Source organism: Ordospora pajunii (assembly GCF_021821965.1).
Source record: "Ordospora pajunii strain FI-F-10 chromosome Unknown Cg_12A, whole genome shotgun sequence".
In the NCBI taxonomy this organism is placed as follows: Eukaryota; Fungi; Microsporidia; family Ordosporidae; genus Ordospora; species Ordospora pajunii.
In genome coordinates, this window is record NW_026848135.1 from 15,323 (window position 1) to 42,691 (window position 27,369).

The window sequence follows — 27,369 nt, forward strand, 5'->3', positions numbered from 1 at the left end:
TGATGCATGCAGCCGTAAGGTTGCAAAATCAAATATATTTTTTCAATGGCCGAGCCCAAAATGGAACGCATTCTGGACTTGGAGAAGGAGTTTGATGTTGCAACATTTGACGAGGTTGTTAAGAATGCAAATTGCTCAGATAGTGTGAAGAAAGCAGCAGCAGAGAGGATCTTGATGAAATTCAAGGAGCTTCCAAATGCATGGACAAAGGTTGACTACATATTGAACAACAGTTCGCTTCAGGAAAGCCATTATGTCGCTCTTCAACTACTGGAAAGTATGATAAAGACAAAATGGTCACTCTTTGATGAGGGAATGAAGCAGGGACTCAGAATGTACGTACTGCAGCTTGTGATTGAGAAGTCAAAGGTTAGGAGCAAGGAGGTGTACGTGATACAGGAGTTGAACACCATCCTGGTTGAGATTGCAAAAAAGGATTGGCCAAGAAGGTGGCCAACGTTTATATCTGATCTGATCAATGTGTCCCAAAGCATAAGCATGGAGGTGTGCAGAAACAGCCTTAAAATCTTGAAGAGGCTGAATGAGGAGGTTTTTATATTTTCCGAGGACAGCATCACAACGGTAAGAAAGAGAGTGCTGCGAAACCAACTGAAGGTTGAATTTCCGAACATATTTGGGTTTATAAAGACGATTCTTGAATACTCGAGAAGTAGTGAGATGGATGAAGGCCTTCTTGAAGCAACTCTGGAAACATTCCAGTGCTTCTGCGGATCCATGCCTCTTGAGTTTATTTTCTTGACGGAGATCATAGGCCTGATTCTGGAGCATCTGAACTCTATGCACAGCACGGCATGCTTGAGGTGTTTGATTGAGATAGTGGATCTTGGAAGGGATACGAAGCTTGCAAGAAGCTATGAGGTTGAGAATGCAGAAAAGGAGAAGATACTGTTGATACACGGGCAGTGTGTAGCATTTCTTGGAATGTACTTTGCAAAGTTCAATGAAGAGAAGATATACGAGGTGTATGGCGGAATGGATAAGGCAGAAAAGACATTTGTGCTGCGGTTTTCACAGCTACTTTCTTCGCTGTATGAAGTGCATATGGGGCTGCTTGAGATGAGAGATGCAGTTAATGCAAAGGCCGGGCTTGTATATCTGATACAGATGTCAAAGATCAACAGCATGAATGTTTTCTCGACTACGTTTGAAATGTGGAATAAGTTTGTGTTTGATTTGTACTCTGAATATCCGTTTGCAACGCAGGATTCGGGGAAGAGGCTGAGAAGGTCTGGGTACATAGGGATTCTGAACCAGCTGGTGGGGACTCTTGTGGACAAGATGCCGCGTCCGGAAGAAGTGTTTGTGATAGTGGATGAGTATAACGAGGTGATCAGGAAGAAGATGACGGACACCGACCAAATTGAGTTCTACAGAAAGATGAGGGGATGCCTCTATCATCTGGCGTTTCTTATTGAAGAAGACATGAAAAAATACTTCATTAACAAGATCGGATTCCAGTTGGACGACAAGGAATGGGATTGCAACTACCTTAACAAATTGTGTTGGGCGATTGGATCAATATCAGGCTCGTTTTCAGAGGTGAATGAAAGGGAGTTTTTTGTGAACATCCTGAAGTATCTGCTTGCATTGTGCGAAATGAAGTCCTTTAAGACGGACAAGGCGGTTATTGCATCAAACATTATGTTTATTATTGGGCAATACCATCGGTTTCTTCTCCACAACAAAAGTTTCCTGAAGACAGTGGTCAAGAAACTGTTTGAGTTTATGGATGAGGAGCATGAGGGAATCAAAGACATGGCATGTGACAACTTCTTTAAGATAGTTGAAAGATGCCCCGTTGAGTTTCTTACTCAAAGGGAAAACGACGAAGTGTTTATCCTGTACATTCTAAGAAACCTTACTGGAATAACAAGGACATTGGAGTTCTATCAAAAAAGGACAGTTTATGAAGCGCTTCTTCTAGTGATAAAGGAGGTGCCTAAAACAAAAGATTACAATGTAAGAATACTGAGCTATGCAGACCTTCTGCTATCCTCAGTACTGGGGTTCAATATGCTGTCTGATGAGCATATCAATAGATTGCCTGAAATTCTATCAAGCATGGAGGATGTCAAAATGGTTTCGCATGTTCTCAAGTCACACACATTAACTTACAGGCTTCTTCCAGAAACATGTGCTTCTAGCTGTACACACGTGTTTCCCAGGCTGTTCTGCATGTTCGACATATGCAACAGAATAGTACTTGAGAAGAGCGAGGGTGTCATTTTTGCAAACGCCAAGCTTGTGAAAGCTGAAATAGTAGAGTTGTTTACAACGGTTGTTGAATCAAAGTTTGTTCAGATAGACTTTGTAAATATGCTCTGCGAAAAGATTGTGTTTGACTACAAAAGCAACCCGGTGTATAAAGAGCCAGTGATTCTAAATCTAGCAGCAAGCATCGTAAGAAATGCCGAGAATGACGGCTCAGTTATGTATCTTCAAAGAGAGGCATTTATGGTATCCACACTTATGGAGCCGTCCATTCCGTTTCTTATGAAGGCAGATGAAAACCTAGAAATAGCAAGAGGATATCTGTCTCTGGTAGAGAGTATGCTGCTTGTTTCGTTCAACACGTTTTTCTCATCAATATTCAACCTTACATCATTTAGACAGATATATAACACATTTTTGTATACACTGGTATGCATTCGGGATGTTTCTGACATGTCGCTGAGCTGCCTTACGGTTATATTCAAGAAGTGCTACGAACAGAGACTCTTTCACTTCTTCACACAGAATTATGTTTGCACACTAGAGAATATTCTTGGGATTATATTTGATAAGGACATGAGGTATAACTTTGATCAGCAATGCCGGCTTCTGGCATTTATGGTTAAGATAAGTAAAGACATTCCTAGCCTTGACGGAGTCAATCCAAACCCCAAAATGCTTTCCGAACACATAGTGAGGCTTTTTACAAAATCATTCCCAAACATAACTCATGGCTCGATCAATGTGTTTTCTGTAGGTCTTTTTGAGCTATGCGAGGATGAAAATCTATTTAAAGAGCATGTAGAAGACTTCAGGGTTAAGGTCTATGAGTTTGGCACCGATGAAGATCTACAGGAGGAAATAGATCTTAAGAACGAAAGAATTGCAAGGTGTAGAGCGTAATTTAATAGCGATTCTTTAGATTTATGTGGCTTGGCTTTCTATTCACAAATAATCAAAAATACAACAGTTAAAAAGATAGCTATGCAATAATAAATATTGCATCCGTTGAACCTTATTTCTTTAATCTGTTTTCTTAGTGAATCTATAGTAGAATTGTTATAAATGATCCTTTCTGCAAGCATGATCTTCTTTTCAATTGGAATCTGCATTGCCATTCGCTCGTTTAGATAGCTTAGCTTCTTTCCTCTTTGAATTTGTAAACTTTCGCTGCACACCACAATCACTGTATAAAACAAATGATGCAGCCCTAACTCAAAAAGAAGCGGTATCTCTATAAAAACTACAGAATGTCCCTTAATAAATAGCCACAAGGTATTGAGCGCCACTTCCAAGAAGATCCTCGGCATGATTCTCCTTGTATGAGACACCCTAAACTCCTTATCTGTAAAAAACCTCTTTCGAATGCATTCAACATCGCTGTTTTTTAGTATTCGATGTGTTACTTTGTCTGTGTTGATTGTAGCAAATCCTCTTTCTCTCAATATCTCCAGTGTGGTTGTTTTTCCAGTGCCCACTCCTCCTGTTATTGCAATAATTCTCATCCGCTAGGGCATCAAGATATCTCAGCTCATCATCAACTGTCTATCTAAAGTATCTGTGCTGCTGCTTAATAGACTCACAAAATCATTTAATTCTTCTTTTCTCCTTAACTTTGCCCAGCTTGATCCTTTGAAAGTTCAGAATCACAGGAAGCTCTTTAATATCAATCTCTTCAATATCATCGATGTATGACATCAGAATATCGACCATCTGGATCTCCTCATCGTTCAAGTCATTCAACTCCAAGCATACCATTATCATATACATAAAATGCTGATAGTTTGGTCTGAACAGCTCCTTGGATGCCATCACAACTCTTTCAAATAGCGCAACTAGTAGAGATGACGGCAGCGTCTCCACAAACGATACTTCGCTGCAGCATATAAACGCATCCAAATCTATATTCGATCCGTTTATGACTGCTTCTGCCGCCCTCTCAATCAATCCTTCAGAAATCAGATTCTTTACCTCATTCTGCTTCGTAAACGAATCATGGAGCTCCCCAACAGCCTTTCTAATGTCCTTCAAATGATCCTCATCGTGCATGAGGCGTATCTCATTGATCATCTGCACCCGTATCTCATCCATCGCAACCTCAATCGTTGGAACCATAACATCAACAATCATCCTCTTGGCATACTCCAATGTCTTATTATCATCAGGCACACATTCCCTCATTTTTGCTTTTATTTCCTTCACAGCCCCTAAAACACGTGCTGTTTCATTCTTCAACAACTCCTGAACCCCTCCCTTGGCTCCACCCTCACTGATCTTGCAGAGCATCTCAAAAACCATCTTAAACCTTGCCTCATTGTTCTTCTCAATCATACTCATTTTTTCATCTCCATCTCTCAGCTTCACGAGAATATCGTTCATCTTCTCATTCAGAAAATCATACGATCCATTCAGCTTGTCAATAACATAAGGCTGATGCTTGCTAAAGCACTGCACATCATCTTGGCCATCAGATGTGCTGTTCATCGCCATTTCTTCTTTTCCATCCTTCTCTACACACTCCTCCTTACATTTATTCATAGCATCCTTACCGTCAGACTGCTCAATACTCAACTGCTCATCTCCCTTACACTGAACTGCATTCTTACTATCACTCTTCACAACTCCAATGCTTTCATTCATGCCATCTTCTTTTATATCTTCAGAAACAATAGACGCAATCCGTATCACATTCTTCTTAACTGATGCACTGAGATACATCACATCTCCCTTCATATGCATCTCGCTCACAACCACAAGCTTTTGGCTGATCACCTTCAAAACATACAGCCAGTTGTCGACACATACTCCTGCATACTCCCCAATCGGAAGCATTCCAAAAACCTGGCCCGTATTTCGGATATGCATCTGATCAACAATCAGATGGCTCTCGTTCAGCAGATAAAGCACCCGTGTCTTCGAATTCAGCACCAAAACCCCTTTCTGTATACCACACACACTGTCTCCTTGAACACAAAGCGCCTTTCCGTTGTCTTTCAGCAGCAAATCCCCATCATTCATAAACAAAACAGAGTTTGCATAGAAAATATTTGTGCTTGCCTCCTTCTTGACATTCGCCAAGAGCATTCGCCCCTTGAGCGCTTCTGCATCGCGGACAATCATATTCACATGATAATTGCCATTCTTCGACGAAACATACAGAATCTTACTTGGATGCTTAACCACATGCACAACATTCCTTGAAACCGTATATCTCTCTTCAGAAGGATAGTTACTGCTGGTCATCAATGAATACTGCAGCTTGTTGCATGTGTCCAGAGTTATAAAATACACTTTATCATCGGCTTTGTAGAAAAAAGCCTCCTTCAGTGGAAATGGAAGAAATATATACGGGAATGATTGACTGGGCTCGAACATCAGGCTTCGTCCATCAATCGTATAGAAGAAAAACTCCCCCTCAATCTCTACTATAGGACAGCAAGGATATACTGATGAATCTGCCTTCAGTATAAAATCATGCTCATGCACAATCTTAATCTCAGGCTTGCTGCATTCATCAGGCTTTTCTTGCTTAAGAATACTTCTTAGATCCTTCCTCTGCACCTGTAAATTCTTCTTGACCACTTCCTCAATTCTCTTATCCATTGAGGGCTTTGCACATCTAGAATAAATCTTTGGTAGCTCTATACACCGCCCTGCCTATTCGCTCGTGAATTTCACCTGGTTTTAACAATGCAAATCCGCTGTTTTCATATTACTATCTGTTGCTACGCAATTAATGCCTTCGTGTGTTTATCATTCTTTGCCCGAGTACGGTTGTATTGCTGCCCATGATTATCATTCTATTTGCAAATAAACAACATGAAACGATTACTCAAAAGACAAAGCCGACCAAATAACAAATGTCTGCCAAGATAGAACCTCTGCTTGCATCGTTCATCTCATCAACCAGAGATCTTTCAGAAAAAGATCAAGAAGATGCTGTGATCAAGGAAAGACGCAAGATTGCCTGCTCAAACGAATCAGAATCGCATGTCAGATACTCTAACATCCTAAAGACGATATACATGCAAATGCTTGCATACAAGATCAACGATGCTGACTTTGTAAAGGCATGTGACTCGGGAATTCAGAGAATCAAAAGCGCAGGGTACTTGGGGCTTATGGCTATAGATGGCAGTGAAAGCATAGTCATGGCAATTAACACAATCATGAAGGATCTAAGCAACAAGGAAACAAGAAATAATGCATTGACTGCCATATGCAACTTGAATAACAAGAGCCTCATACTAGACAACCTCATGAGATATGTTTGTCCAAACAATATTCAGGATCCGTTTCACAAAAAGGCGTTGGTTGCATTCCATAAACTCAATCCAAACTCAAAAGTCAATATAGTAAGTAAAGAGCATTCTGATGTTTATATAAAGGCACAAATAGTTGTTGACAAGTTCATGACAACAGGAAGCATTGATATTATTGAAAACGACATTCTGTTTTTGATCTCTATTTTCACAAAAGCAGATGATCCGTTTCTCAAGGTCAAGCTCATCGAGATATTCGGCATTCTCCACTCCAAAGGCCTCCTCTGCATGGACAAGTCATTTACAAACTCAATAGATGCAGTAATCATTCCTCCAAGGGACAAGATTCGTTTACAAATCGAAATAGCTCTTTCAATAGAAGCAGTGATACTTCTTCTGAAAACAAATAAATGCACGCCAAAGGCAGAGGCATTTGCCTTCAGGCTCATTGAATCCCAAAATCCAAACTCAAGGCACTTCGGGCTTCAAATAGCAAGGACATACAAAATACACAAAGACATAGCAATTGATCGTTGTATAAAGCTTGGGCTCCACAACCACGAATGCCTTAAAACTCTCGTGGCATTGATAGGCAAGAGCAACCACAAGGCAATATACAAAAGAAAGGACGAAATAATATTTCATATGGAGAAAGACACAGTAAGTAGGAAGCGAATAAACAGCGTGATAGCTGCAGTGTTCTCAAAGATCGCCCAGTATGCAAAAGATGACTTTCTGATAAAGATATACCAGGAGGTCCCCGAGGTATGCCTAAGCACTCCGCTTGATAAGAGCATTCAAAAGGACTGCATGCTTAAGCTGTTCAATAGAATATGCATTACAGTTAATAGTAGATACTTCCCGCTGATATACCAGCTTCTGCATGCAAACATAAAGAATGAGAGTTTTTACAATGTAATTTTTGAGAGGCATCTCAACATACTTGCAATCAAACGAAGTAATCCGCAGGAAATCGAAACATTGGGAAAGTTGCTCGACTGCATGTTTGCGTATGGTGTTCCTGCACAAAATCGCGAAATATTGATATCTAAGTACAGAGAGATACAAGGCTGCCATGACTCCATTGATATACTTAGCATGATTCTGGACGCAATATACTTGCTAAATGCAAAAACGAATGATCAAGCCGTGCATATCTTTGGAAAATATTTTATTTACCTTGCATTACATTTGCATAACAACAAGGAAATAACAATTAAGCACGATCCTGACCTAAGAATAAGACTGGCTGATCAAAATGTAGATGCCAAGAAAACACAAGAAATCCTATCGAATGGAAGCATAATAAGTAGATATTGTTCTGAACATCTCAGTAACTTGGAGATAAAGGCATGTGTTGAAGAAGACTCCCATGTAGTTCATATTGACCTGAGCTCAATATTGGAGTTTAGTGCCAGGCCACTGACTATATCCATGGCTGGCTCGTGCTTATGATATAATACAGTATGCTAATCAAGAGAAGAGACTTCGGAAACTTCTCAATCATGTTTGGATTGTTGCAAATAACCAGAAATGTTTTGTGTGAAAACTTTGGACTCAGCGTAATGTCTATTAGCAGAGCTGCAGATGAGCTGTACAGACTACTAATGGGCTCGCCAAAGAGATATATAAACGATTCCTTCAGCATTTCTCTTGCACAATACACCTTCTGCCTAAGACCACTTATCGACTCCCCTCTTTCACCAGCAACGGTATTGTATCCTGAACTCAGCTTTAGGATCTCTTTATGGATGTGGATGTTGATCCACCAGCATTCTTCAATTATCTCGCTGTAACTTTTTTGATTGCCATATATAAGGTTGTTATAAGCAGTGCCGTCAGAAAGATCGACCCGTTGAGGCTCCTCTGATAACGATCGAAACTACAATAGAAACAGTGAATACGGCGCAGCAACAACCTTGTGGGAAGGATACCTCATACCAGTGCATTGGGTTTGAATAATGATACCTAAAACAAGAATTCATCGTTATTTTAATGCTATGCTTGATGCAACTAACCAAAATACTCAATCAGCTTACTCCCTGTAAAAGCACACGAAAGCTAAAAGGAGACCTACTTATCACACATTATCCTTTATCATATCATATCTTAACTGCAAGTCCTCGCTAATCGCGCATTGATGCATCAAAAGGAATCATCGGCTTGGCGGCACCAATAAACAGCTTTAGTACACAATCCTGAACATCATTAAAAGTTCAGAGCCAAGCCGCAAAAGCTCTTCCCCTTTTGCATTCTTGAACTTCTTCTTCAACCCCTGCACTATTTCCCTTGACTTCCGAGGTAAGTACGGATGAAATAAACCGTTCTCCTTGATTATCAGATCCAGCAAAAACTCAAGAGTCACTGCCTTAAGGTCGTCCGGGAAAAAAAGAACATAAGGCCTTCCTATGCTTTTCTCCATTATCAGCAGAATGGTTGGCAGCAGCTTGTCTCGGATTAGTTCTTTTATCTTCTCATCTCCATCCAGCTTACTGTTTTCCTCATCAATGTCCATAGGCTCTATTCCCGTATAAATCCCTAAAATCTTGATCTTCAGCTGTTCATACGACAGGCTCTGCATCAGAATCGACTCAACATTATAGCACTTCGACTTCAGATAAAACGCCTTGTCACTTGTCAAAACAACTGGATGGATCTGCTTTGATGCAAAGCTCAGGATCTTGTCGTCATTGTTATGCACCTCAGGCATAGGCTTGCCTCCATCAACAACATCCATGCTGCTGTCCTTGAGCTTTCCTTCAAGCTCCGTAATTGACGCATTATAAACCTTCTCAAGAAACCTAATGGCCTTTCTGGCCTCTGCCATCTTACCTTTGTTGTGATCTAGTTCTTGTAGAACAACCTTCGATATAGACATTGATACATCTATCGGAAACTCATCCTCATACAGCTTTCTAATCATATCTAAATGCAGTATGAAAACATTCGTATCCGGAACAATCGAAATTCTCAACATAAAGGGTAGAAAAACACATTCCAAACACATTCAAACTTTAATCACTCCTCGGCCTTTAATCTCCCTGCCTCAGGCACATACTCTACTAGATTCGCCAAGCAGTATATCAAGCTGCTTGTTGCTCTCTACACGCCATAGCTATTGTGTTGCATGAGCCACAGAACGGACATCTATTGTACACAATCCCACGGACAGCCTTAGATGGATTGCCACAATCACCACATTCGATAGAGCACAGCTCCGCTACGCCACTAAACAATTCCGCTTCGCTGTCCACAAGACATCTGATCTTTGCATCAACCATCGACGTATTTCCCATTGGCTTTGAACATATAGGACATGTGTATGCCTTCTTCATATAGTCTAGAAGGCAGCTTTCATGCATGCTATGCCCGCATCTGAGAAGCACAAGAACTTCTGTGCATTCATGCATTCCTTCTGCACATATCGGGCAATTTCTTCCCGTTGCATTCTCCACATGAACATGCTCTCTTGATCCGTTTATCAGAAGGCATGTTTGGCAAGCATCACAGTGAAATGCATCCTCTGCATTTCCTCGTCTGCACACTTTGCATTCTTCACAATGGAAAATTCTGTCTCCAGAACTATCCCATAGGTTGCATTTATTACAATAATACCGAGATACCTCTGTGTTGCATGCCAAGCACCTCTGTGAGGCTTGCTGCTTGGTGTTGCACAATATGCACTGCATCTTCGATATCTCGTATCTATTCGACCTGTGTATCTCATTCATGTCGTGGCACAATCGGCATGGATATGCTTTTTTGCAGCACTCAAATATTAGCAGGTTGTTGTTTGAATAGTGTTGGCAAGCCATCTGATCTATACAACAACATTGTGTATTTTATTCAAAATGTTTCATGTGATGTTCTGTCTCGCCATAATTGATGAAAGGGATCCCCAGGTGCATGAGGCCGGAATTATTTGATGTCGGATTTGAAGGAACAACAGTCCGAGACTGCTTACGACTTCAGAAAGAAAAAAGCAGCAGTACAATTATTTTTGACAGTAATGTAACATATGGCTCCACATACAAAGGATACTCAAAGCTTAAATCAAGTAAGTATGTCAAAAACTGTATTCTTAACAAGGGCAGCTTTCAATCGGAGCTTCAGCTGGAAGCGTTTCCTGCAGTCATCAGGCCTACTGATGAGATTATTCTGCATATGCACGAGGCAGGCATGATGGCCTTTGTTGAGTTCATAAAAATACCAAATCATTTCTACATAGATGAGTCAGGTAAGCCCTATAGAATTCCATACACTAAGACGGAAATCGCAGATTCAAGTGTTCTGAATCTAGAAGAAAAGCATCTTGTTGGCAAACTGCTTAGAAGGCGTGTGGCCTTCGAGGAGTTTTTGCAGTCCCTTTCTGAAGCATCAAGAACGATTTTGATAAATGGGATTGCCGCAGAAGACAATATTGCCATGAGAATGAATATGTACGCTAAAAACATCGGCATGGTGCCTTTCGTGTATCCTCGTCACGGGCATAAGGAAATTTCGGAAATGTTTTCAAGATGCAACTCCATGTGCGGCGTTGGATATGTTCTAGATCCCCTGCTATCAGTAACAGTAACGTCTACTGATGATAAACATGAAAGTAGAATGGAAAAGGTGCATGCAAGTGAGGATTTAGTTAATGGATCGGCTTTAAGTTCTGCACATACCAATGCAGACACACACAAAATACCAAATGATTATGCATACAAGATACATACAAGCTATGGTGATGTGCTGACCAAGAAAGTAGTATTTTCAGATGCAAAAATGCCGGGACGGTATATAAGAGCTATCAACACAAAGAAGCACATCCTTGAAAAAACATTTTTTGCATTTGCACGACGAGTGCATCTAATGAATATTATTGCATTGAGTTCAGAAACAGAATGCTGCCCAGAAGGAACGTATCTCATATACATCACTAAAAGTGAAGAAAGCGTGTCAGATGACGACTTAAAGTTCTTAGGAATTGAAGATGAGGATATAATTGAGGACATCTCCTATGAAACCATATATTCATTCGAACCAGACTTTTTTGATACTAAATAATAGTTCACGCATTGCATTGCCAACTATCTAAGTAAATGATATACGATATTTATATTACAAAATCCTCACATCTCTAAAGCACAGGCATCTAGGCATAGCAGCATTTACTTTCTATTCCAATTCTCTTTGTGCTTGTTCAGCCAGATAAAGTGCTGTTGCTCTCCAAGATGCTGCAGAAACCCACTGGCAAACACATCTTCAACATCACTTCGATTGAGATACTGCAAAACCACCAGGCATTGCGGATACACAAGAAACTTCGAATATCCAGGTGATTTCCAGTATTCTAAGTACTTCAGGTACTGCTTGAACTCGCTTGATTCAAAATATCCTTCGGTATGTAACCATCTCAAATAGTCCGGGTTGCAAAGCAGTTGTACAAACTCAAGCTCCTTTTCAAACCTTGATGCCATGGGCATAGCCAAATCCATCCAAATCATTCAATATGCAGTCGAGGAAGAATATTCATTGACATAAGCTCCTGAAACAAGAGCTTGCAAGCATACGGAATTGTCACAATAGAAGGTGTTGTGCTTTTGCACGCAACACAGCATCCTTTAAATGCCAACACTCCGCACGACTTGCATACATATGTTTCAAATGCATCAGACGACACCATCAGCCTTTCAACAATAAGCGATGATGCACCATATCCTATCAAACAGTCTCTTTCCATTTCTCCCAGCCTCAGCCCTCCATCCTTACTTCTTCCTTCCGTAGGCTGCCTTGTCAATATTGCTCTTGGCCCTCGCGCCCTCATGTGGATCTTGTCTGCAACCATGTGCTTAAGCCTCTGGTAAAACACAGGCCCAAAAAATATGTACGCCATCAAAGGTGCGCCTGTTGTACCACTTGTAAAGCAGTCTTTTCCCGAATAGCTGTATCCGTTTCTTACCAGAAGCTGGCATGTCTCCTCAACCAGGTTTTTCTTAAAAGCCGTGCTGTCTGCAATCTTTCCTTCCAATACTCCTGCTTTTCCAGAAATTAGCTCTATTATCTTCCCAACAGTCATTCTAGACGGAAACCCATGCGGATTCATTATTATATCGGGAACAATTCCTTGGTCATTGAAAGGCATATCTTCCTGCTTTACAATCAGCCCTATGACACCTTTCTGCCCATGCCTACTGCTCAGCTTGTCTCCTATTTCCGGCGGCCTTGTCTGCCGCATCATTGTCTTTATCAGTGTCTGGTCTTGGGACTTCGCTATCAGCACCTTGTCTATGTATGCAGGCTCTCCTCGGTGAATCTTTCCTGTAAACTTGTATATCCCATCAACTGGCGACGTTTTATTAACGTATACGCTTCCATCCTTAACCATCTTGCCAGGCTTTCCAAGCCCATCAATATCTAAAACACTTTCATTTGGATTCGGATTGAGCATATCCGGCATTCCATTCCCATGCTTCTTCAAAAAAGCAGTGTTCGTTTTATAAACCTCCACACGGAAGATGCCCCGGTCTATCGATGCCTTGTTAAGGATCAGCGCATCTTCAATATCGTATCCAGAATAGCTCATCACAGCAACCATTGCGTTCTGCCCAGCAGGCATCTCATTGTAGTTTATCAGATCAAGGATCTTGGTGGAAACCATCGGCTTGTGGGTATATGTCAGTTGGAGTATCACCGAGTCAAATCTCTTCTTCGTGTTCAAAGCTATGTGTCCAATCGCCTGCTTACCCATTGCACACTGATATGTGTTTCGTGGGCTCTGATTATGATGCGGAAATGGGACAAGCCCTGCAACATATCCAAGAATTGCAAATTCTGAGATCTCGAGATGCGTTGTCTCATCTCCAACGTCCTCGGGCTTCAGCGCCACAAGACAGTCGTTCTCCTCGTTTGCATCAAGATACTCGATAAATCCCTCTTCCAGAAGGTCAGAAAAAGATTTGTGCTTGAGGTAGTAATCAAAAAACCCGCTATTCTTCCTCTTAGCATCCTCAGGAACAGCATCAATCATTCCATCTGCAACACCAATCCTCTGAAAAGCATTCTCTATAGAGTCTTCAATAATGCCCATATTCTTTCTTTCTTTGTCAACAACAATCAATGGGCGGCATATCCTTCCATTGTCGGACGCTATATGAACAATCTTTTCTGATGCTACTTTATATATTGATACAAACCTTCCAATCAATCCCTTTCGTCTATAGAGCTTGAACCGATTAACAACAAAATCAACTCTATTGGTTATTCCAACGATATCTCCGTTTATAAATACACTGTATACATCATTTGCGTGTATCTCTCTTGTGTACACTGCTTCTATTTGTACAACACCCAGCCTGAATATTAGATCCATTATTGGCTTGACATCGGAATCCGTGGTTATTTCTGCAAGCAGTGCAAGATTCTTCACAAGACCACATGACTCTCCTTCAGGTGTATCGACGGGGCAAAGCATCCCCCATGAAGATGTATGCAACGAGCGAGGCCCACTGACTTTTCGTGTCTTTTCAAAGTGTGAGTTGATTTTCGTCATCATCCCAAGCGCAGATATATATGAGTGCCTCAATAGAACATGTGTTACACCGCTTCTCTCCATTCTAAACCTTTTAAGATTCCAGTTGCCCGTAGATATTGCTCTTGAAAGCGTCGATGTGATCATGTTTGCCTGCAGACTCAAAAACGTCAATGCATCAAACTCCTGTGCCCGCGTCCTCTTGCTCAGAATCTTGTCAATCGATTTCTTGAGCTCAAAGTTGAATCTCTTAAATGTGTCTTCAAAGAGAATCGACAGTAGCTGGCCCGCAAGCTCAAATCTTTTGTTGCCTACAAAGTCCTTGTCATCCTCTTTCAGAATGCCTAGTCTTGTTTGTGTCAGCCTCCTTATCATAAATGATATATAAATGCCCTTCTTCCTCATATCACATCCGTCAATGTGGACATTCGGCAGGATCTTTTCTGAAAGGATGGTGCGAACCTCATCAACCTTGCAATCGTCTTGCTTCAGCTTTATGCAATTTCCAATGTAATGCAGTGCCTGCTCATTCGTGAATACGCCTTTTGCCATGCACTCTCCAAAGCTGGGCACCATCATATCAAAATACTCCCTCCCCACACATTCTGCTATTTCCCTATCCTGTACAAGTCCAAGCGCCTTTATTACTATCACAACAGGCACCTCTTCATTAAACATGGAGCTCTTCAGGTAGTAGCAATCGTCCTTAACGGTTACAGATGTTTTGCTCTTATGCTCATCGGTAGAAGAAGTCACTGATGCAAACAGCCCTTTTGCTCCAGACTCAATAATTATCCTATTTTTAGATAGTTGCTCTTGTATTAGAATCACCCGTTCGATTCCCCTGATGACAAAGTATCCACCAACATCCAAAGGGCACTCCTGTGACTCCCTGATTTTTTTTGCTTTTGTATCTCTGCTCTCTATCACTCCTGTGTGTTCTGTGCTAAGGTGGCATTTGCTGCTCCTCAGCATCACTGGCATCTTTCCAATGCAAACGTCTCTTTTCACAACTATCTGTCCGTTCCGGACATATTCCACATCTACATATATATCTGCAGAATATGTAATGTCTCTCAGCCTGCATTCAATCGGAAATACGTTGTACTTCACCATGCTTTCTTCTATGCTTGATTTCCCAACACGGATGTCCAGATACTTAAGATAGAATGTATGGTCGATGTCTGAGTCCACCACCTGGTTTGCTTTGACCAGTGCCTTTATTTCGTGATTAACGAAGTAGTCGTATGATTCTATATGCTGCCTGACCAGCCCCTTTTCCCTGAAGAAGAGCTTTATCAGCTCAAGCCTCTGGTCCTCTCTCATGGGGAAGACGGTATAAAAATTTACATACACGGATGCACAGCGTACAGCAAATGCTGGCATTTGTGGCGGCACAAACTGCTTGAAGCATAAACAATTTGTTTTTTATGCATTGCCCCTGAGTAATGAAGCTGATGATCAAGACAATGACGGGAAAGGACCTGGATATAGATATGGAATTGGCTATGTCGATTAGAGATCTGAAGGTTAGAATAGAAGAGCTCGTGATGATCTCTCCAGAGCAGCAGAGGCTTGTTTGTAACGGGAGGATTTTGATGAATGACGATGTTAAGCTCACCGATCTTGTGAGCTCTGAAAGAATGGCGTATTCAGAAAACGTGGTCCACATGGTTTTGGCGCTGAGAGGGGGATAGGAGAAAGGATGAGCACAGTGTATAGCGATGAAAAACAGGAAATAAAAGAAGCATTGAGTAGTATTTGGCGTTGTTGAGGCTGTGCAAAATGGTGCAAGAGGGATTCGAACCCCCGCCTCGTAGAGACTGGAGCCTAATTCCAGCGCCTTGGACCGCTCGGCCATTACACCTACGCAACAAAATTAGATGTAATTCCACCAATTGTATGGTTTATATGGCATAGGAACGTAGTTTGTGTGTCTATGAATTAGTGGAACTCATGCCACAAATATCCACAAACAGCCTGATGAATCACAGGCACATTTGGAAGTGTATTAATCAGGTAGTGTGTATAAATGCATGGATGCACAGGCTGCATCGGATCGCTGCAATATCTTTGATAATCCCATACAGATGCACTCTAATCAATCAACAAATAGCTCATTCAGAAAGCACTCTAGAAACACCAATTCAACTGCACAGCTGAGCAAGTAATCATGACAAAACAATCAAAGCCCATCATGATGCAAAAGGCCATAGAAAATCTGTCGCAAACATTGAGACATCCAAGCGATCTGCATGCAAAGCTCGACACCGTACAGAGAAATTCCAAGGAAAAGTATGAAATCCATAACCAGAATCTTATAGCAATGATTTCAAGGTGTTATACTAGCATTTTCGACACATCAAAAAGCATATCTGAGCTTGATCAGCATTTCCAGATGTTTGTTGAGTGCAAAGATAAGAATGCTGATGTGCTCAGAGGGTTCTTTTCTCTTGTCAAAGAATACAAATCTGTGAAGATGATCTGCCTGGCACATTCTAATCTTAGCAAAGTGATTGAGGTTTCGGAGAAACTTAAGAGCATAGATAATCCAGTTGAATCAGAAGACATTATGGTGTACCATAAGAATGTCTATGATGCCGAGGATTTTGGATGTCTGCTTGAGATGTACAAATCTGATGTTTCTCATGACGATTACATCGAGGTGAGCAAGGCATTGAATACGATTGAGAAGAACTCCTTGGATTTTACTGCAAAGGTGCTTGAGGCATGCGAGGGGTTTATTGAAAACTATGAGATTATAGGCAAGCTTCAGAAGATAATTGAGAAGGAGGAAGCAAGAGATGAATTAACAAGGAAGGTTCAGGCTGGAGAGGGAAGCGAGGACTTGGTGTTGAAAGAACTGAACAGGATGTATAGAATGTATCTTACAAGGAATCCAAAGATGCTGAAGAGCAGGGTGATGAAGGCAATTGGAGTGTCGGTCAAAAACAAATTTGATAAGCTCAGGAACGAAGAGATCTTTGTTAATAAGATGGATTTCATACTTGATGATCTTGTGTTTGTTGATGAGAATATGAACTTTAACTTTTATGCATTTGATGAGATTCTTGTGATGTACCATAGCAACCTGAAGCTGTTTTTGGATGATGTTGCGAACAGGCTGGATGCAGGGGAGATTCTTGCGATTATAGAGTATACTGGGAACTACCACAATACGATTGAATCGAAATTCAACAGAATACCGGACGCACTGGGTAAGCGTCTTATTGAGAATGAAAATGAGCTGCTTGAGAAGTACTCAAAGGTTGCGCAGGAAAAGCTACGAGAGTGGATAATAAACATAACAAAGCTTGAGGTGGAGAAGTTTTATGCAAGAAGCGAAGATTTGCCTAGAGACGAGGACGATAAGCTAATAAGCCCTGGATTTATTAGTCTTCTGCAAATAATTAGGATGCAGCTGGAGCCTATTGGATTCAACAAAAGAATATTTGCACATATCACAAAGACCGTGACTAAGTATTGCGAGATATTTAAGGCAAATCTGATTGATGCGATGGATAAGGATTTTGAGCCATCTTGTGAAATGAACAGTAAAGTAGGTTATGAGGACTTCTGCATTATGTTTGGGAATAGCGGGCTAAGAGTAGCTCAATACATCACTTCTCTACCAGCATACCACAATGACGAAATCAAAGAGCTGTGTGACATATTCATCGACATTCTAAAAGCATCAAACACGTATCTATCTGAGTTTATAATATACTCATGCCAGCCAGCGATTGATAAGATTTTTACAAATGAATGGTACGACAGCCATGCAACGAAGGTTATGATGCTGACGCTTCAGGACTTTCTGAACGATTACAAGAACACAATGAGTGAATATTCGTTCATAACGTTTATCCACGAGCTTTCAACATCGATTGTGCTTGCATACATGAAGCAGCTTGGAAGAAAACGAGCAATCATAACTGAGTCATGCAATAGGATGCTGAGATACGACCACAAAAAACTGCTAGACCTGCTTGGAGGATATGGAGATAGAGAAGATGTAAAGGCTGCGCTGGAGCCGCTGCTGAAGATCATCCCACTGATTGAAACAAGAAATGATGATCTTTTCATCGTAGAAGTGAAGTCCTTGAAGTTTACATATCCGGACATCAGCAAGAACTTCATCAGAACAGTTATAAAGAAGAGAGATGATCTCAGTGATGAACAGAAAAGAAAGTTCGGTGATAGACTCAAAGAGTGTTTTACTGATGTTATAAGTAAAGAAAAAACCATCTTTTCAAGACTGACCACGTTATGATGAATTCGTGAGGATTAAAAACTGTCGATATTGCCATGCTATGAATTATATTTAATTGTTCCTAGCTCGAGCCAGGATCAAGCAAACCCTATTTGCTTTCTTTAAATAGATACTTCTTCAGGATATTTCCAATCATTGTTGGAGATGCTTTTTTCCCCTTGATCATCAATGCCTCGTCATTTGCACTCAAGCTCAGGAAGAAGCAGAACGGCGTTATCCATATCAGTGCAAAGCTGAATATGATCTCCAGCCCATATACCTTGGACTTCGAAAAAACCATGCGTATCACAAGAAAGTGATTGATCAGTGATGCTATTGTTCCATATATAAAGTATGGGTTGTCCATTTTTACAAGAGGATATAGCTCCAGTAAGCAGTAGAAAGAGTACTGTATAGACAAGCTAAACAAAATATGGAGTATAGAGACGCCTCGTAGCAAGAAAACAAAATGCAGGCCCATGCTGATCTGCACTATTGTTGCAATGTATTTCTTTGCTGCATATGCCCTGTCTTCAATGTAATCTATTGCCTTGATGATTCCCATTCCAAATGCCAGAATGCCGCCGACAGAGCCAAGAATTAAGAACAAACTCTTGAAAAAGATAGAGATCATTTCCAGGGATACTTTTCCAAAAAATATAAGTAAACGTCTTGGCTTGGATAAATTCAAATGCTTCATTTAAAACAATCGCCGGCAAATCGTTGTAGTAACACTCTCGGTTTCAGAAATTCCCAGATGAGTTCTTTCCAATAAACATTGCAACCTCGATGACTCGCCTGTCGATTATCTCCTGGCCCATCGCTTCTACCTCTTCCGAGCATTCAGACAGCTCAATCGTCTTCACCTGGCTATCAACAATGCTTTTGAGAAGAGTATTCAGCTCCTTGCTTGTATTGCTCCCAACTGCTTTTTTGAGCTTTTCAACCGCTCCTATATTAACACATGTGTCCACTTCCATAACAAGCATTATGTTTTTGTCTTCAAGCTCAGAGGGAGTTACGGTTTCCAATGTTGTGTAGAACAGTGCCTTCTGGTTTGATGAGAAGTAGTGCAGAAGCATGTATGCTTTTATAAACGCGCTGTGCTGTGTGCTTGGCACAAACGAAAGATAGGGGCCAAAATACATTTCTACTGTTCTTGTGTCACCTTTCTTGATTCCTTTGAGACATAGAGACTCAACTTCCTCCAATTGTTTATTCATTGCGACCCTAGAGAAACGAAATATTTATTCTGGAATGTGTATTTACAGGTGCAAATGAATCAGGATTAATTCGTCAGCATTGCGAAAAGAATTATCCCGGTGTGTCATGGGAGAGCGACATTGGCGTAGCGGTTAGCGTGTTGGTCTCATAATCCAGAGGTGCGAGTTCGACTCTCGCATGTCGCATTTTGCATCTGCAACAAAACTCATATACACTTCGCATTTCCTGATTTACATATAGCTATAGCTAGTTATTCTCGCTCTTTAAAACCAACATACCCGTTTATATGTCACAAATATTTATTCAGTGGATACTTCAATGCATCAGATACATGCATTTCCTTATGATGTCCGAAAGCTCGCTCCCCTTTTGCCTATAAACTTCTTCCTAAGCAGCATGTCAACAAATATCTGTATTCTTTTTCTTCCTAGCATTGGTGCTCCTCTGCATATATCCTCGATTGTTGCTCCAGAGCATCCCGCAATATATCTGTACACTATGAATATTCCTTCATCTGTTTGGAATGCAGGCGGCAACATGCTTGGATTAAATGGCAGAATTGCATCTGAGGATTCTGATTCCTCTTGAAACTCAAATCCCCTCTCTTCAATCACCGGAACAATGCTTGACGATGTGTTCTCGGCATTACTCCAGTTGAACCTGGCTTCGAGATCACCCAGAAACGTTCTGTTCAATGTTTCAGACGATCCGTTATCCACAAATGGATTTCTGGGCGAAGAAAGCTTCATCGACATCGAGCTTTCATCCTGTATGCACGTATCGTCGGCACAGCTTTCATCAATATCATTCTGTGTTGTTACATTTCTTGGATATTCAGTTATGATTTCTTCTGTTGAGCCAATGCAAAAAAATCTTTGCCATGGCCCTAAGTTGCTAACAATCTGCTTGTTTTCCTTTTCAACTCGCTCAAGAATCTCTTTCATCTTCCTCAATGTTCTGTTGATTGATGAAAAGGTGCAGTCTATTTCTTCCATTATATGGATGATCTCTTCCTCAATCATCAGGGCTCATGATTCAAAGCATATCTGGAGCAATGCACTGCCATAAGCGCATATTATTATGCATTCCATGGTCTGTGCTACTGATCCCATTATGTTTCACTAATCAAGAGGTAATAGATGCAAGACTGAGGCAGCAGTTTCATCAATTCTTCCAATACACGGCCATAATCGCCAAGAAACCGTGCTGCAAAACCTGTGGCTTATATTTCTAGAAACAACAAGCTGCTCTGCTTGAATGAGCTCGCTTCACTCGCTTCTTTGGGGAAGTATGTTTAAGAGTGCCGATGAGAAATTGCTTGGCATAGGAATCGAAAGGAATGAGACACTTGGCTTTAAACTGCACCTTGAAAACTCATCCAGAGACGTAAATTCTCTTGCTGTCTCTGGATTCTGCTACGAGTTCGGAATAGGAACATTGCCAAACATGAAAATGGCAGAGATGATGTATGCAAAGGCTGTATTGAGCAATAATGGACTTGCATTGATAAGGCTGAGCTTTATAAGAAGATTCGGCAGGCCAACGGCTGCAATAGACTGGCTGGCTGCAAAAAAATATGGCGATAAGCTAAGAGAAATCGGCAAAAAATCCACCGATTGGCTATTCCATGCAAGTAGGCACGGCTGTTCACATGCCAAATATTGCATAGGTGTATGCTACCAGGAGGGATATGGGCTCCTTGCTGATTCCCTCCTTGCAATCAAATACTACAGCGAAAGCGCATATGAAAAAAACATACACTCAATATGCGCACTCGGATACTGCTTTCTCAAAGGCGTGGGAGTAGATAATGACCAGGAAATAGCCATCGAGTTTTTTAGATATGCATCCGAATTCAAAGATCCCACCGCACTATACAACCTTGGCTATTGCTACGAAGAAGGGAAAGGCACCGAAAAAAATATACTCAAGGCATTTGAGATGTATAGAGTCTCTGCAGAGATGGAAAACTCATATGCACAAAATGCACTTGCAAACTGCTATGAAGAGGGAAAGGGCGTTGATAAAGACCATCAAAGGGCATTCGAGCTATACAAGAAAAGCGCTTTGCAAGGATATCCCTCGGCCCAATGCAACCTTGCATTTTGCTACCAGAAGGGAATAGGCGTCGCTAAAAACATGATCAAGGCATTTCAATGGTATAAGCGCGCTGCTGAGCAGGGATTAGCTAGGGCAAAACACAATATTGGGTATTGCCATCAAAAAGGACTTGGAACACCAGTATGCATGGAAGAGGCAGTCCGCTGGTACAAGGAGTCTGCTTCAGAAAACAACAATCACTCTATCCATGCACTTGGTGTCTGCTACCAGAACGGATATGGCGTTCCTAGCAACCCAGAGATGGCTGTTGCATGCTTTCAGCAGGGTATAAATGCAAACTTCGATGAGGCCTTGGTGAGCCTTGCATTGTGCTACAGATCTGGCATAGGCATTGGTGCATCATCGGAGATGTCATTCAAACTTATGAAGAGAGCTGCAGAGATGGAAAACTCGTCGGCACAAAACACACTTGGGTACTACTACGAAAAAGGATATGGCGTGAAGAAAGACATTCACATGGCTAAGAAGTGGTACGAAGCTAGCTCAAAAAAAGACAACCACTGGGCATTGTTCAATCTGAGCTCTTTGCACCTGAATGGAAGTGGAATTCCAATCAACAGGGATCTGGGCGTAAGGTTGCTTGAAAAGGCAAAGGATCTTGGGAATCCAAGAGCAATCGATGCAATGGGCTACTGCTTTGAAAAAGGAATCATTGTTGAGAAAAACCTCGCGCTTGCATTCGAGCACTATAATCTGGCACTGGCGAATGGATACCTAAGATCAAGCTACAACATTGGTAGATGCTATGAGAGAGGAATCGGCGTGGCTGTTGACATCGACAAGGCAATCTTCCACTTTTACAAAGCATCATCAATAGGCGATGAGGACTCCACCCTAAAGCTCAGAATGTTCCTGTCGTCTTTAGTAAAGCCTAACCACTTAATAATCCCTCCCTATGCCTAGTTCAAGCCAGGCAATCTATCCAAGACAAAATCATTCAAATTTATTTATATGGTTATGCCATAGATTAACTCGGTTTCTATACATCACAGGCATAAAGTCTGCATCATATTGCTTTATCCTATCGGCATACATCCTCCTGTTTCCAATGCTATGATACTTTCCAAATACTAAACTTATATCTACATGCTTTTCAAATACAACAAATGCATATCTTCTAAGCACCCTTACTTGCAATATAGGCCCGTACTTTTCGAATGCAGCTCTCAGCTCGCATTCTGTTGCAGTGCCTTGCACAATTACACCGTTTTCTGCCTCAAATGTCTTCAAGCGGCTGATTATTTCACACACCCCCGATATCCTGGCCATTCCCTTTCTTCGAGGCTTGGGCAGATAAGGAACACTCGGTAATACGAAGTATCTACCAAAAACATCTTGCTCTTGCAGATGCTTGGCTCTCATGCAGGGATTACACTTCAAAGAGTTTTCATATATTGATTACAAATTAGCAAGCGCTTCATAGCATCAGAATGAAATGTTATTTGTCAAATTCTGATACTGATCATACATCCACGTCCTGAACTTCTGCGATGACTCTGCTATCAATGACATAATAAACCTCTTTGCATTCTTGTCCGATAGCTCATGCCTGAACCGTAGAACAAAGTTTTCAACTGCATTCTTTTTATAGCATGGCAGCTTGCTTTCAATGAACGAATCTATCATCATCACCAGGTCCTTACTGTTTCTTCTCAATGCTAGAAACCCTTTGACCATCAGATCCTGGTATATCTCAAACCCCTTGCCAGATACTCCTCCAAGCAATTCTTCTATCTCCTTGGTCAGCTTCATCGGCGCTTCAATATTCAAGTTCCCAGGAGATGTCTCAAGCATGTACCCAAAGTCGATATGAATTATCCTTCCTTTATCGTCTATCATTATGTTTCCGTTGTGCCTATCCTTGATATTCAGGAAGTAAACAACCAATGAGTATCCAGCAAGACTCGATGCAAAGTTGTACAGTGCAGACAGATACCCCTCGCTCTCCTTAAACCCAAACTTGTATTCAAAATACTCAGACAGATTGTTGATGTTCTCCCTGCCTATCTGGTCGCGAGACTTCGAATTCAGTATCACTTCAATAATGCCTGTTCCACAAGACGTGACTATCACTTTGTACGGATACAGAAAAATGTCCAGGTTCGCCTGTTTAAATATCAGCTCAAACATCGATATGACTTGCAGCGCAAGCATGTCTTGTCTACAGTCATCCCCATGCTTGAAAATCAGCTGCTTCACACAAACATGGCCATTTGCATTCTGAACCTTCAGGGACACCACAAAAGGCACCTTCGAGTGGCTTTGAAGAACCCTTGCAGATCCATTGATCACCTCAATAATCTTCCATTCAGGCGAATAAGGAACATAAACCCCAGGCTGCAGGCTTATGCAAGAGAGATACTCGTTAATCCTTCTTCTCTTCTCATCCTTCGATGCCTTAAGATACGGCGCAATGCTACATGAGATATTCGATAGGCTCGCAAGGAACTCCTCTTCCTTCATAAACACTTCCTTTGCCTCGGCCGACATGCTGCTCAGTATTTGCTCTATACACCGCAAAAATACTTCATGGCATTCATCCTTGATCTTCATGTTCACATCGCTGTACAGATTGGCCTTCAGGTTCCAAACAAGCTGATGCGACACAAACTCGTCCGATGCAAGCATACTGATTATTGAAGAGACATTTTCAAATGCATTTCTGTTTCTAAGTGCTTGCACTAGCTGTGGAACATAGAAAAACATCTCGCTTTTGAGCTTCTGCAGCTGCAAAAACACACTATGCATCACAAGTGGAGTCTCCAATCTCTGTATTATTGTAAGGCAATCCATCACTCCAAGATTACTCATGTTGAAAAAATACGACCTGTATGATGGCACAGAGGACTTTTCAAGCAACCTTTGAATCATCTTCTGCCGAAATGCATTCTGTATGTATATCAGATCAGATGTATCAAACTTCAAGAACAACCCTGCCCGCTCAGGAAACATCAGATCATCCGCAGGTGCATGCCCAGACACTGCAAAATGTAATGAACGAAAGAAAAACCGGTAAAACCCATTCGTTTCAACGGATAGGTTATAGCATACCATAGAGTCCGTCCTGAAATCCAATCCTCTGTATAACGCCTGCTTTAGAAAATCCTCAGAATCATTCTCTCGGATGCACAGGATGTTATAAGCCTTTAGGAGAATATACAGATCTTCATATTCAAACATTTGCTTTAGCCTTAGCTTCAACAGATCCAATGCCATCCTTATCACTGTACTTTGTGCTCTTCTTGTGTAAATAGTGTCGATAAGCCATATAACAGATTTCTCTTGACGCCTGATGCTCTTGTCAAGCATTTCTATGCTTATCGCATATCCAGGCAATGCTTGCAAAATAGAAGCACCTCCCACCGAATTGCTGATGCTTTCTAATGATCCTGATCTCATACAAGCATTGTCTTTTTCATCATACTTTATGCCGCTATATGCACTACCAAATGCTATTCCTTCTTTAGTTCTATCAATATCTATATGCGGTACGCAGCTTTCAGATTTATCTGCGCTTATCTCGGCCCCATCAGCAATGCTCATCTTATGCTTCTGGTTAGCAATAAAGACATCCGGAAATCCTTCCACCACCTTCATCCTCGATAGTGTGTAGGTATACAGATCGTTGAACGACCTGAACAGACCTTTAGGAAATTCCTTGTCAAAGAAAGAAATATCTGCAATACAAAGAATAATATAGTTGTAAAAGTTAGATGCGCATTTGATTGTTTCTAGAATCTTTTTGTAAAGCTCTCTATACGACTCAATGACACACACATTCAAAAACTTCTTATGCCCAAATACCTCGAAAAGCCTTTGAAACCGGCAGTGGATCTCCTTTGTAAAAACAATCTTCTCATCTCGTTCAAGCAACTTTCTAAGAATGTTTTCAATCATCACGAGCGTTGTTTCTATTGTTTTTGGCCTTTGAGCAATCTCCAGTAGAGAATTTACATATGAGAGAGTAAATGCATGCGATCTACTTACATATCCATCGTGTATGTGTCTAATTACATGCACTAGGCTATCTCCGGCCATTCTTATCCCATCTTCGTCCTGTATATACTCAAGAATCCCACTGAAATTGAAATTATGGAGCTTCCTGGCCTCGCAGTGATATATGATGCCAAGAAACACCAGCATCCGTGGCTCAGCACCAGAAACCCCCAGGTCTCTTGCAAGCCTAGGAAGATATTTTACATCATAGTATATGCTCGACGATATTCCAACAAGTGCTGGCGTCTTGAGAGGAAAAGTTCCTATGCAACCAAATATGCCCTTTTCAAAAACAAACGAATATATCTCATATAGCACATACAGTATCTCTCTCTTCACAGGAATGCAAGGCACCAGCGAAAGAGCATGGATCAGATCCTTACTCTTGACCGTCAGGAAAAACTTCAGAAATTCAGAAACAAGGCCATCAACATGCCCCATATCGTGCTGCTCTGTCCGAACCTTGCCAAACAAAATAGGATAGAACTTCTGCATAAAGTCAAGCCTGATGCTTTGGTGAATCGTATGCACAGGGAAATCAATTCGGTTGATGAGAACAAATTCCGAGTAAAGCTCAATCGTTTCTGGATGTCTCACAACAAACCTCAGAAAAATTCCATTGATTTCTTTGACATCTCTTTCAATTATCACCTTCGACAGAAACAACAAGAAGTTCCACATCATCTTGTATTTCTGGCTCGACTCTGAATCTCTGATTCTGTAGAAAATCCTTTTAAACATGTCTGGCATTCCTGCGGATAGTTCCCCATTTTTTGGTTGGCGATTCGCTATCTCCACCAGCACATCCATAAGTTCATTCCTGTGGCATGCATCCAATGCATCCAGGCAGTTTGTTGTAAATACCGAAAGCATCAGGCCCTTAAACGCAACTCCATCATGGGCACACACATTTGCCATCTGTGCAATAATCCTTCCAAGATTCTTCTTTGAAATTGGAAGTCCCTCAATCACTGCCAGCACCTCCTCAATTCTTTCTGGAACGCTTTCGCCCACTAGTGAATCAATTGAAAGCACGGTCTTGAACACAGACACAAAGTCATCCTCAAATTCACTTGTTTTGCTGATTATCGTAAATGTCTCATACAGACACTCGTTCGAAAACCTGTATCTTTCCTGCTTCTCTTTGGGAATGCGATCGCCAGTGCAAACCTTATCTTCTACAAACATTTCAATCAACTTCAACGACAAAAGCAAAAAGTCAAGCTTCATATTCATCAGTCCATCATCATCTTGCCAATCAGCAACGTCTCTAATCATCCCTCTCTTTATCTTTTCACAAAGTCCTTCCACAAACACCTCATATCTTCCTACACATTCGCCATGGCCAACCTTCCATACCACTGCTTCAATAAAGGAGTTAATGAGCCCAAACTCCATCTCTCTGAATAGCGATATCGATGAAATATCACGCATAATCTCCTCAACTCTCTCATTGCCATCTAATATCTTCAGAAACACCGATATATACATCTTATACAAACTACTGGAGTATTCGTGGCACTCCATAGATTCCCTTAGAATCGCATAAGCATCGAGGCATCGCCCTGGCACATCAAAACCTATAAGCCTTTCGATCTCATCTATCCCACACTTCCTATCAAGCTGTATACACACTTCACTTGTGCTGGTTGCAATCTTTGCTTCGTTCTCCATTATGCAATGTTTATGGGGTTTGCATTGCCATCACACTTCATCATCCAAACACCGAATCATCTATCTTGACATTCCTAACACAACTAACATCATAA

At 41.2% G+C, this 27,369-nt stretch overlaps 18 protein-coding genes and 2 non-coding genes across 20 annotated transcripts; 7 read left to right on the top strand and 13 right to left on the bottom strand.

Moving 5' to 3' along the window:
* Window positions 1–60: 60 nt before the first annotated feature.
* HK407_12g16790 (chromosome region maintenance 1) lies at window positions 61–3,135 on the top strand (the record flags this gene model as incomplete). Its single annotated transcript, XM_060421632.1, has 1 exon — window positions 61–3,135. One exon carries the CDS (start codon window positions 61–63, stop codon window positions 3,133–3,135), a length of 3,075 nt encoding a protein of 1,024 aa, XP_060276007.1.
* A 38-nt stretch (window positions 3,136–3,173) lies between these two features.
* On the bottom strand, window positions 3,174–3,737 carry HK407_12g16800 (putative dephospho-CoA kinase; the record flags this gene model as incomplete). The annotated part of the gene is made up of 1 exon (XM_060421633.1): window positions 3,174–3,737. The coding sequence occupies one exon, from the start codon at window positions 3,735–3,737 to the stop codon at window positions 3,174–3,176; it is 564 nt and encodes a 187-aa protein (XP_060276008.1).
* An 82-nt stretch (window positions 3,738–3,819) lies between these two features.
* Window positions 3,820–5,835, bottom strand: HK407_12g16810 (uncharacterized protein; the record flags this gene model as incomplete). Its single annotated transcript, XM_060421634.1, has 1 exon — window positions 3,820–5,835. One exon carries the CDS (start codon window positions 5,833–5,835, stop codon window positions 3,820–3,822), a length of 2,016 nt encoding a protein of 671 aa, XP_060276009.1.
* A 257-nt stretch (window positions 5,836–6,092) lies between these two features.
* Window positions 6,093–7,949, top strand: HK407_12g16820 (uncharacterized protein; the record flags this gene model as incomplete). The annotated part of the gene is made up of 1 exon (XM_060421635.1): window positions 6,093–7,949. One exon carries the CDS (start codon window positions 6,093–6,095, stop codon window positions 7,947–7,949), a length of 1,857 nt encoding a protein of 618 aa, XP_060276010.1.
* Window positions 7,921–8,160, bottom strand: HK407_12g16830 (uncharacterized protein; the record flags this gene model as incomplete). The annotated part of the gene is made up of 1 exon (XM_060421636.1): window positions 7,921–8,160. A coding segment is annotated over one exon (240 nt), but the record flags the coding sequence as incomplete, so codon positions are not given.
* A 519-nt stretch (window positions 8,161–8,679) lies between these two features.
* Window positions 8,680–9,471, bottom strand: HK407_12g16840 (uncharacterized protein; the record flags this gene model as incomplete). Its single annotated transcript, XM_060421637.1, has 1 exon — window positions 8,680–9,471. One exon carries the CDS (start codon window positions 9,469–9,471, stop codon window positions 8,680–8,682), a length of 792 nt encoding a protein of 263 aa, XP_060276012.1.
* A 106-nt stretch (window positions 9,472–9,577) lies between these two features.
* HK407_12g16850 (CHY zinc finger domain-containing protein) lies at window positions 9,578–10,309 on the bottom strand (the record flags this gene model as incomplete). The annotated part of the gene is made up of 1 exon (XM_060421638.1): window positions 9,578–10,309. The coding sequence occupies one exon, from the start codon at window positions 10,307–10,309 to the stop codon at window positions 9,578–9,580; it is 732 nt and encodes a 243-aa protein (XP_060276013.1).
* Window positions 10,310–10,400: 91 nt separating this feature from the next.
* On the top strand, window positions 10,401–11,543 carry HK407_12g16860 (uncharacterized protein; the record flags this gene model as incomplete). Its single annotated transcript, XM_060421639.1, has 1 exon — window positions 10,401–11,543. One exon carries the CDS (start codon window positions 10,401–10,403, stop codon window positions 11,541–11,543), a length of 1,143 nt encoding a protein of 380 aa, XP_060276014.1.
* A 104-nt stretch (window positions 11,544–11,647) lies between these two features.
* Window positions 11,648–11,956, bottom strand: HK407_12g16870 (SOH1-like protein; the record flags this gene model as incomplete). Its single annotated transcript, XM_060421640.1, has 1 exon — window positions 11,648–11,956. One exon carries the CDS (start codon window positions 11,954–11,956, stop codon window positions 11,648–11,650), a length of 309 nt encoding a protein of 102 aa, XP_060276015.1.
* Window positions 11,957–11,979: 23 nt separating this feature from the next.
* HK407_12g16880 (RNA polymerase Rpb2, domain 6) lies at window positions 11,980–15,393 on the bottom strand (the record flags this gene model as incomplete). The annotated part of the gene is made up of 1 exon (XM_060421641.1): window positions 11,980–15,393. The coding sequence occupies one exon, from the start codon at window positions 15,391–15,393 to the stop codon at window positions 11,980–11,982; it is 3,414 nt and encodes a 1,137-aa protein (XP_060276016.1).
* A 62-nt stretch (window positions 15,394–15,455) lies between these two features.
* HK407_12g16890 (putative ubiquitin) lies at window positions 15,456–15,704 on the top strand (the record flags this gene model as incomplete). Its single annotated transcript, XM_060421642.1, has 1 exon — window positions 15,456–15,704. One exon carries the CDS (start codon window positions 15,456–15,458, stop codon window positions 15,702–15,704), a length of 249 nt encoding a protein of 82 aa, XP_060276017.1.
* An 89-nt stretch (window positions 15,705–15,793) lies between these two features.
* HK407_12g16900 lies at window positions 15,794–15,874 on the bottom strand. Its single transcript has one exon. It is a non-coding gene; the product is annotated as a tRNA-Leu (tRNA).
* Window positions 15,875–16,204: 330 nt separating this feature from the next.
* Window positions 16,205–18,280, top strand: HK407_12g16910 (exocyst complex component Sec6; the record flags this gene model as incomplete). The annotated part of the gene is made up of 1 exon (XM_060421643.1): window positions 16,205–18,280. One exon carries the CDS (start codon window positions 16,205–16,207, stop codon window positions 18,278–18,280), a length of 2,076 nt encoding a protein of 691 aa, XP_060276018.1.
* An 88-nt stretch (window positions 18,281–18,368) lies between these two features.
* Window positions 18,369–18,893, bottom strand: HK407_12g16920 (putative transmembrane adaptor Erv26; the record flags this gene model as incomplete). The annotated part of the gene is made up of 1 exon (XM_060421644.1): window positions 18,369–18,893. The coding sequence occupies one exon, from the start codon at window positions 18,891–18,893 to the stop codon at window positions 18,369–18,371; it is 525 nt and encodes a 174-aa protein (XP_060276019.1).
* Window positions 18,894–19,002: 109 nt separating this feature from the next.
* HK407_12g16930 (uncharacterized protein) lies at window positions 19,003–19,482 on the bottom strand (the record flags this gene model as incomplete). The annotated part of the gene is made up of 1 exon (XM_060421645.1): window positions 19,003–19,482. One exon carries the CDS (start codon window positions 19,480–19,482, stop codon window positions 19,003–19,005), a length of 480 nt encoding a protein of 159 aa, XP_060276020.1.
* Window positions 19,483–19,596: 114 nt separating this feature from the next.
* HK407_12g16940 lies at window positions 19,597–19,668 on the top strand. Its single transcript has one exon. It is a non-coding gene; the product is annotated as a tRNA-Met (tRNA).
* Window positions 19,669–19,824: 156 nt separating this feature from the next.
* HK407_12g16950 (uncharacterized protein) lies at window positions 19,825–20,505 on the bottom strand (the record flags this gene model as incomplete). Its single annotated transcript, XM_060421646.1, has 1 exon — window positions 19,825–20,505. The coding sequence occupies one exon, from the start codon at window positions 20,503–20,505 to the stop codon at window positions 19,825–19,827; it is 681 nt and encodes a 226-aa protein (XP_060276021.1).
* Window positions 20,506–20,740: 235 nt separating this feature from the next.
* On the top strand, window positions 20,741–22,507 carry HK407_12g16960 (putative Sel1 repeat domain-containing protein; the record flags this gene model as incomplete). The annotated part of the gene is made up of 1 exon (XM_060421647.1): window positions 20,741–22,507. One exon carries the CDS (start codon window positions 20,741–20,743, stop codon window positions 22,505–22,507), a length of 1,767 nt encoding a protein of 588 aa, XP_060276022.1.
* A 30-nt stretch (window positions 22,508–22,537) lies between these two features.
* On the bottom strand, window positions 22,538–22,966 carry HK407_12g16970 (uncharacterized protein; the record flags this gene model as incomplete). Its single annotated transcript, XM_060421648.1, has 1 exon — window positions 22,538–22,966. One exon carries the CDS (start codon window positions 22,964–22,966, stop codon window positions 22,538–22,540), a length of 429 nt encoding a protein of 142 aa, XP_060276023.1.
* A 63-nt stretch (window positions 22,967–23,029) lies between these two features.
* Window positions 23,030–27,274, bottom strand: HK407_12g16980 (phosphatidylinositol 3-and 4-kinase; the record flags this gene model as incomplete). Its single annotated transcript, XM_060421649.1, has 1 exon — window positions 23,030–27,274. The coding sequence occupies one exon, from the start codon at window positions 27,272–27,274 to the stop codon at window positions 23,030–23,032; it is 4,245 nt and encodes a 1,414-aa protein (XP_060276024.1).
* Between the last annotated feature and the right edge of the window lie 95 nt (window positions 27,275–27,369).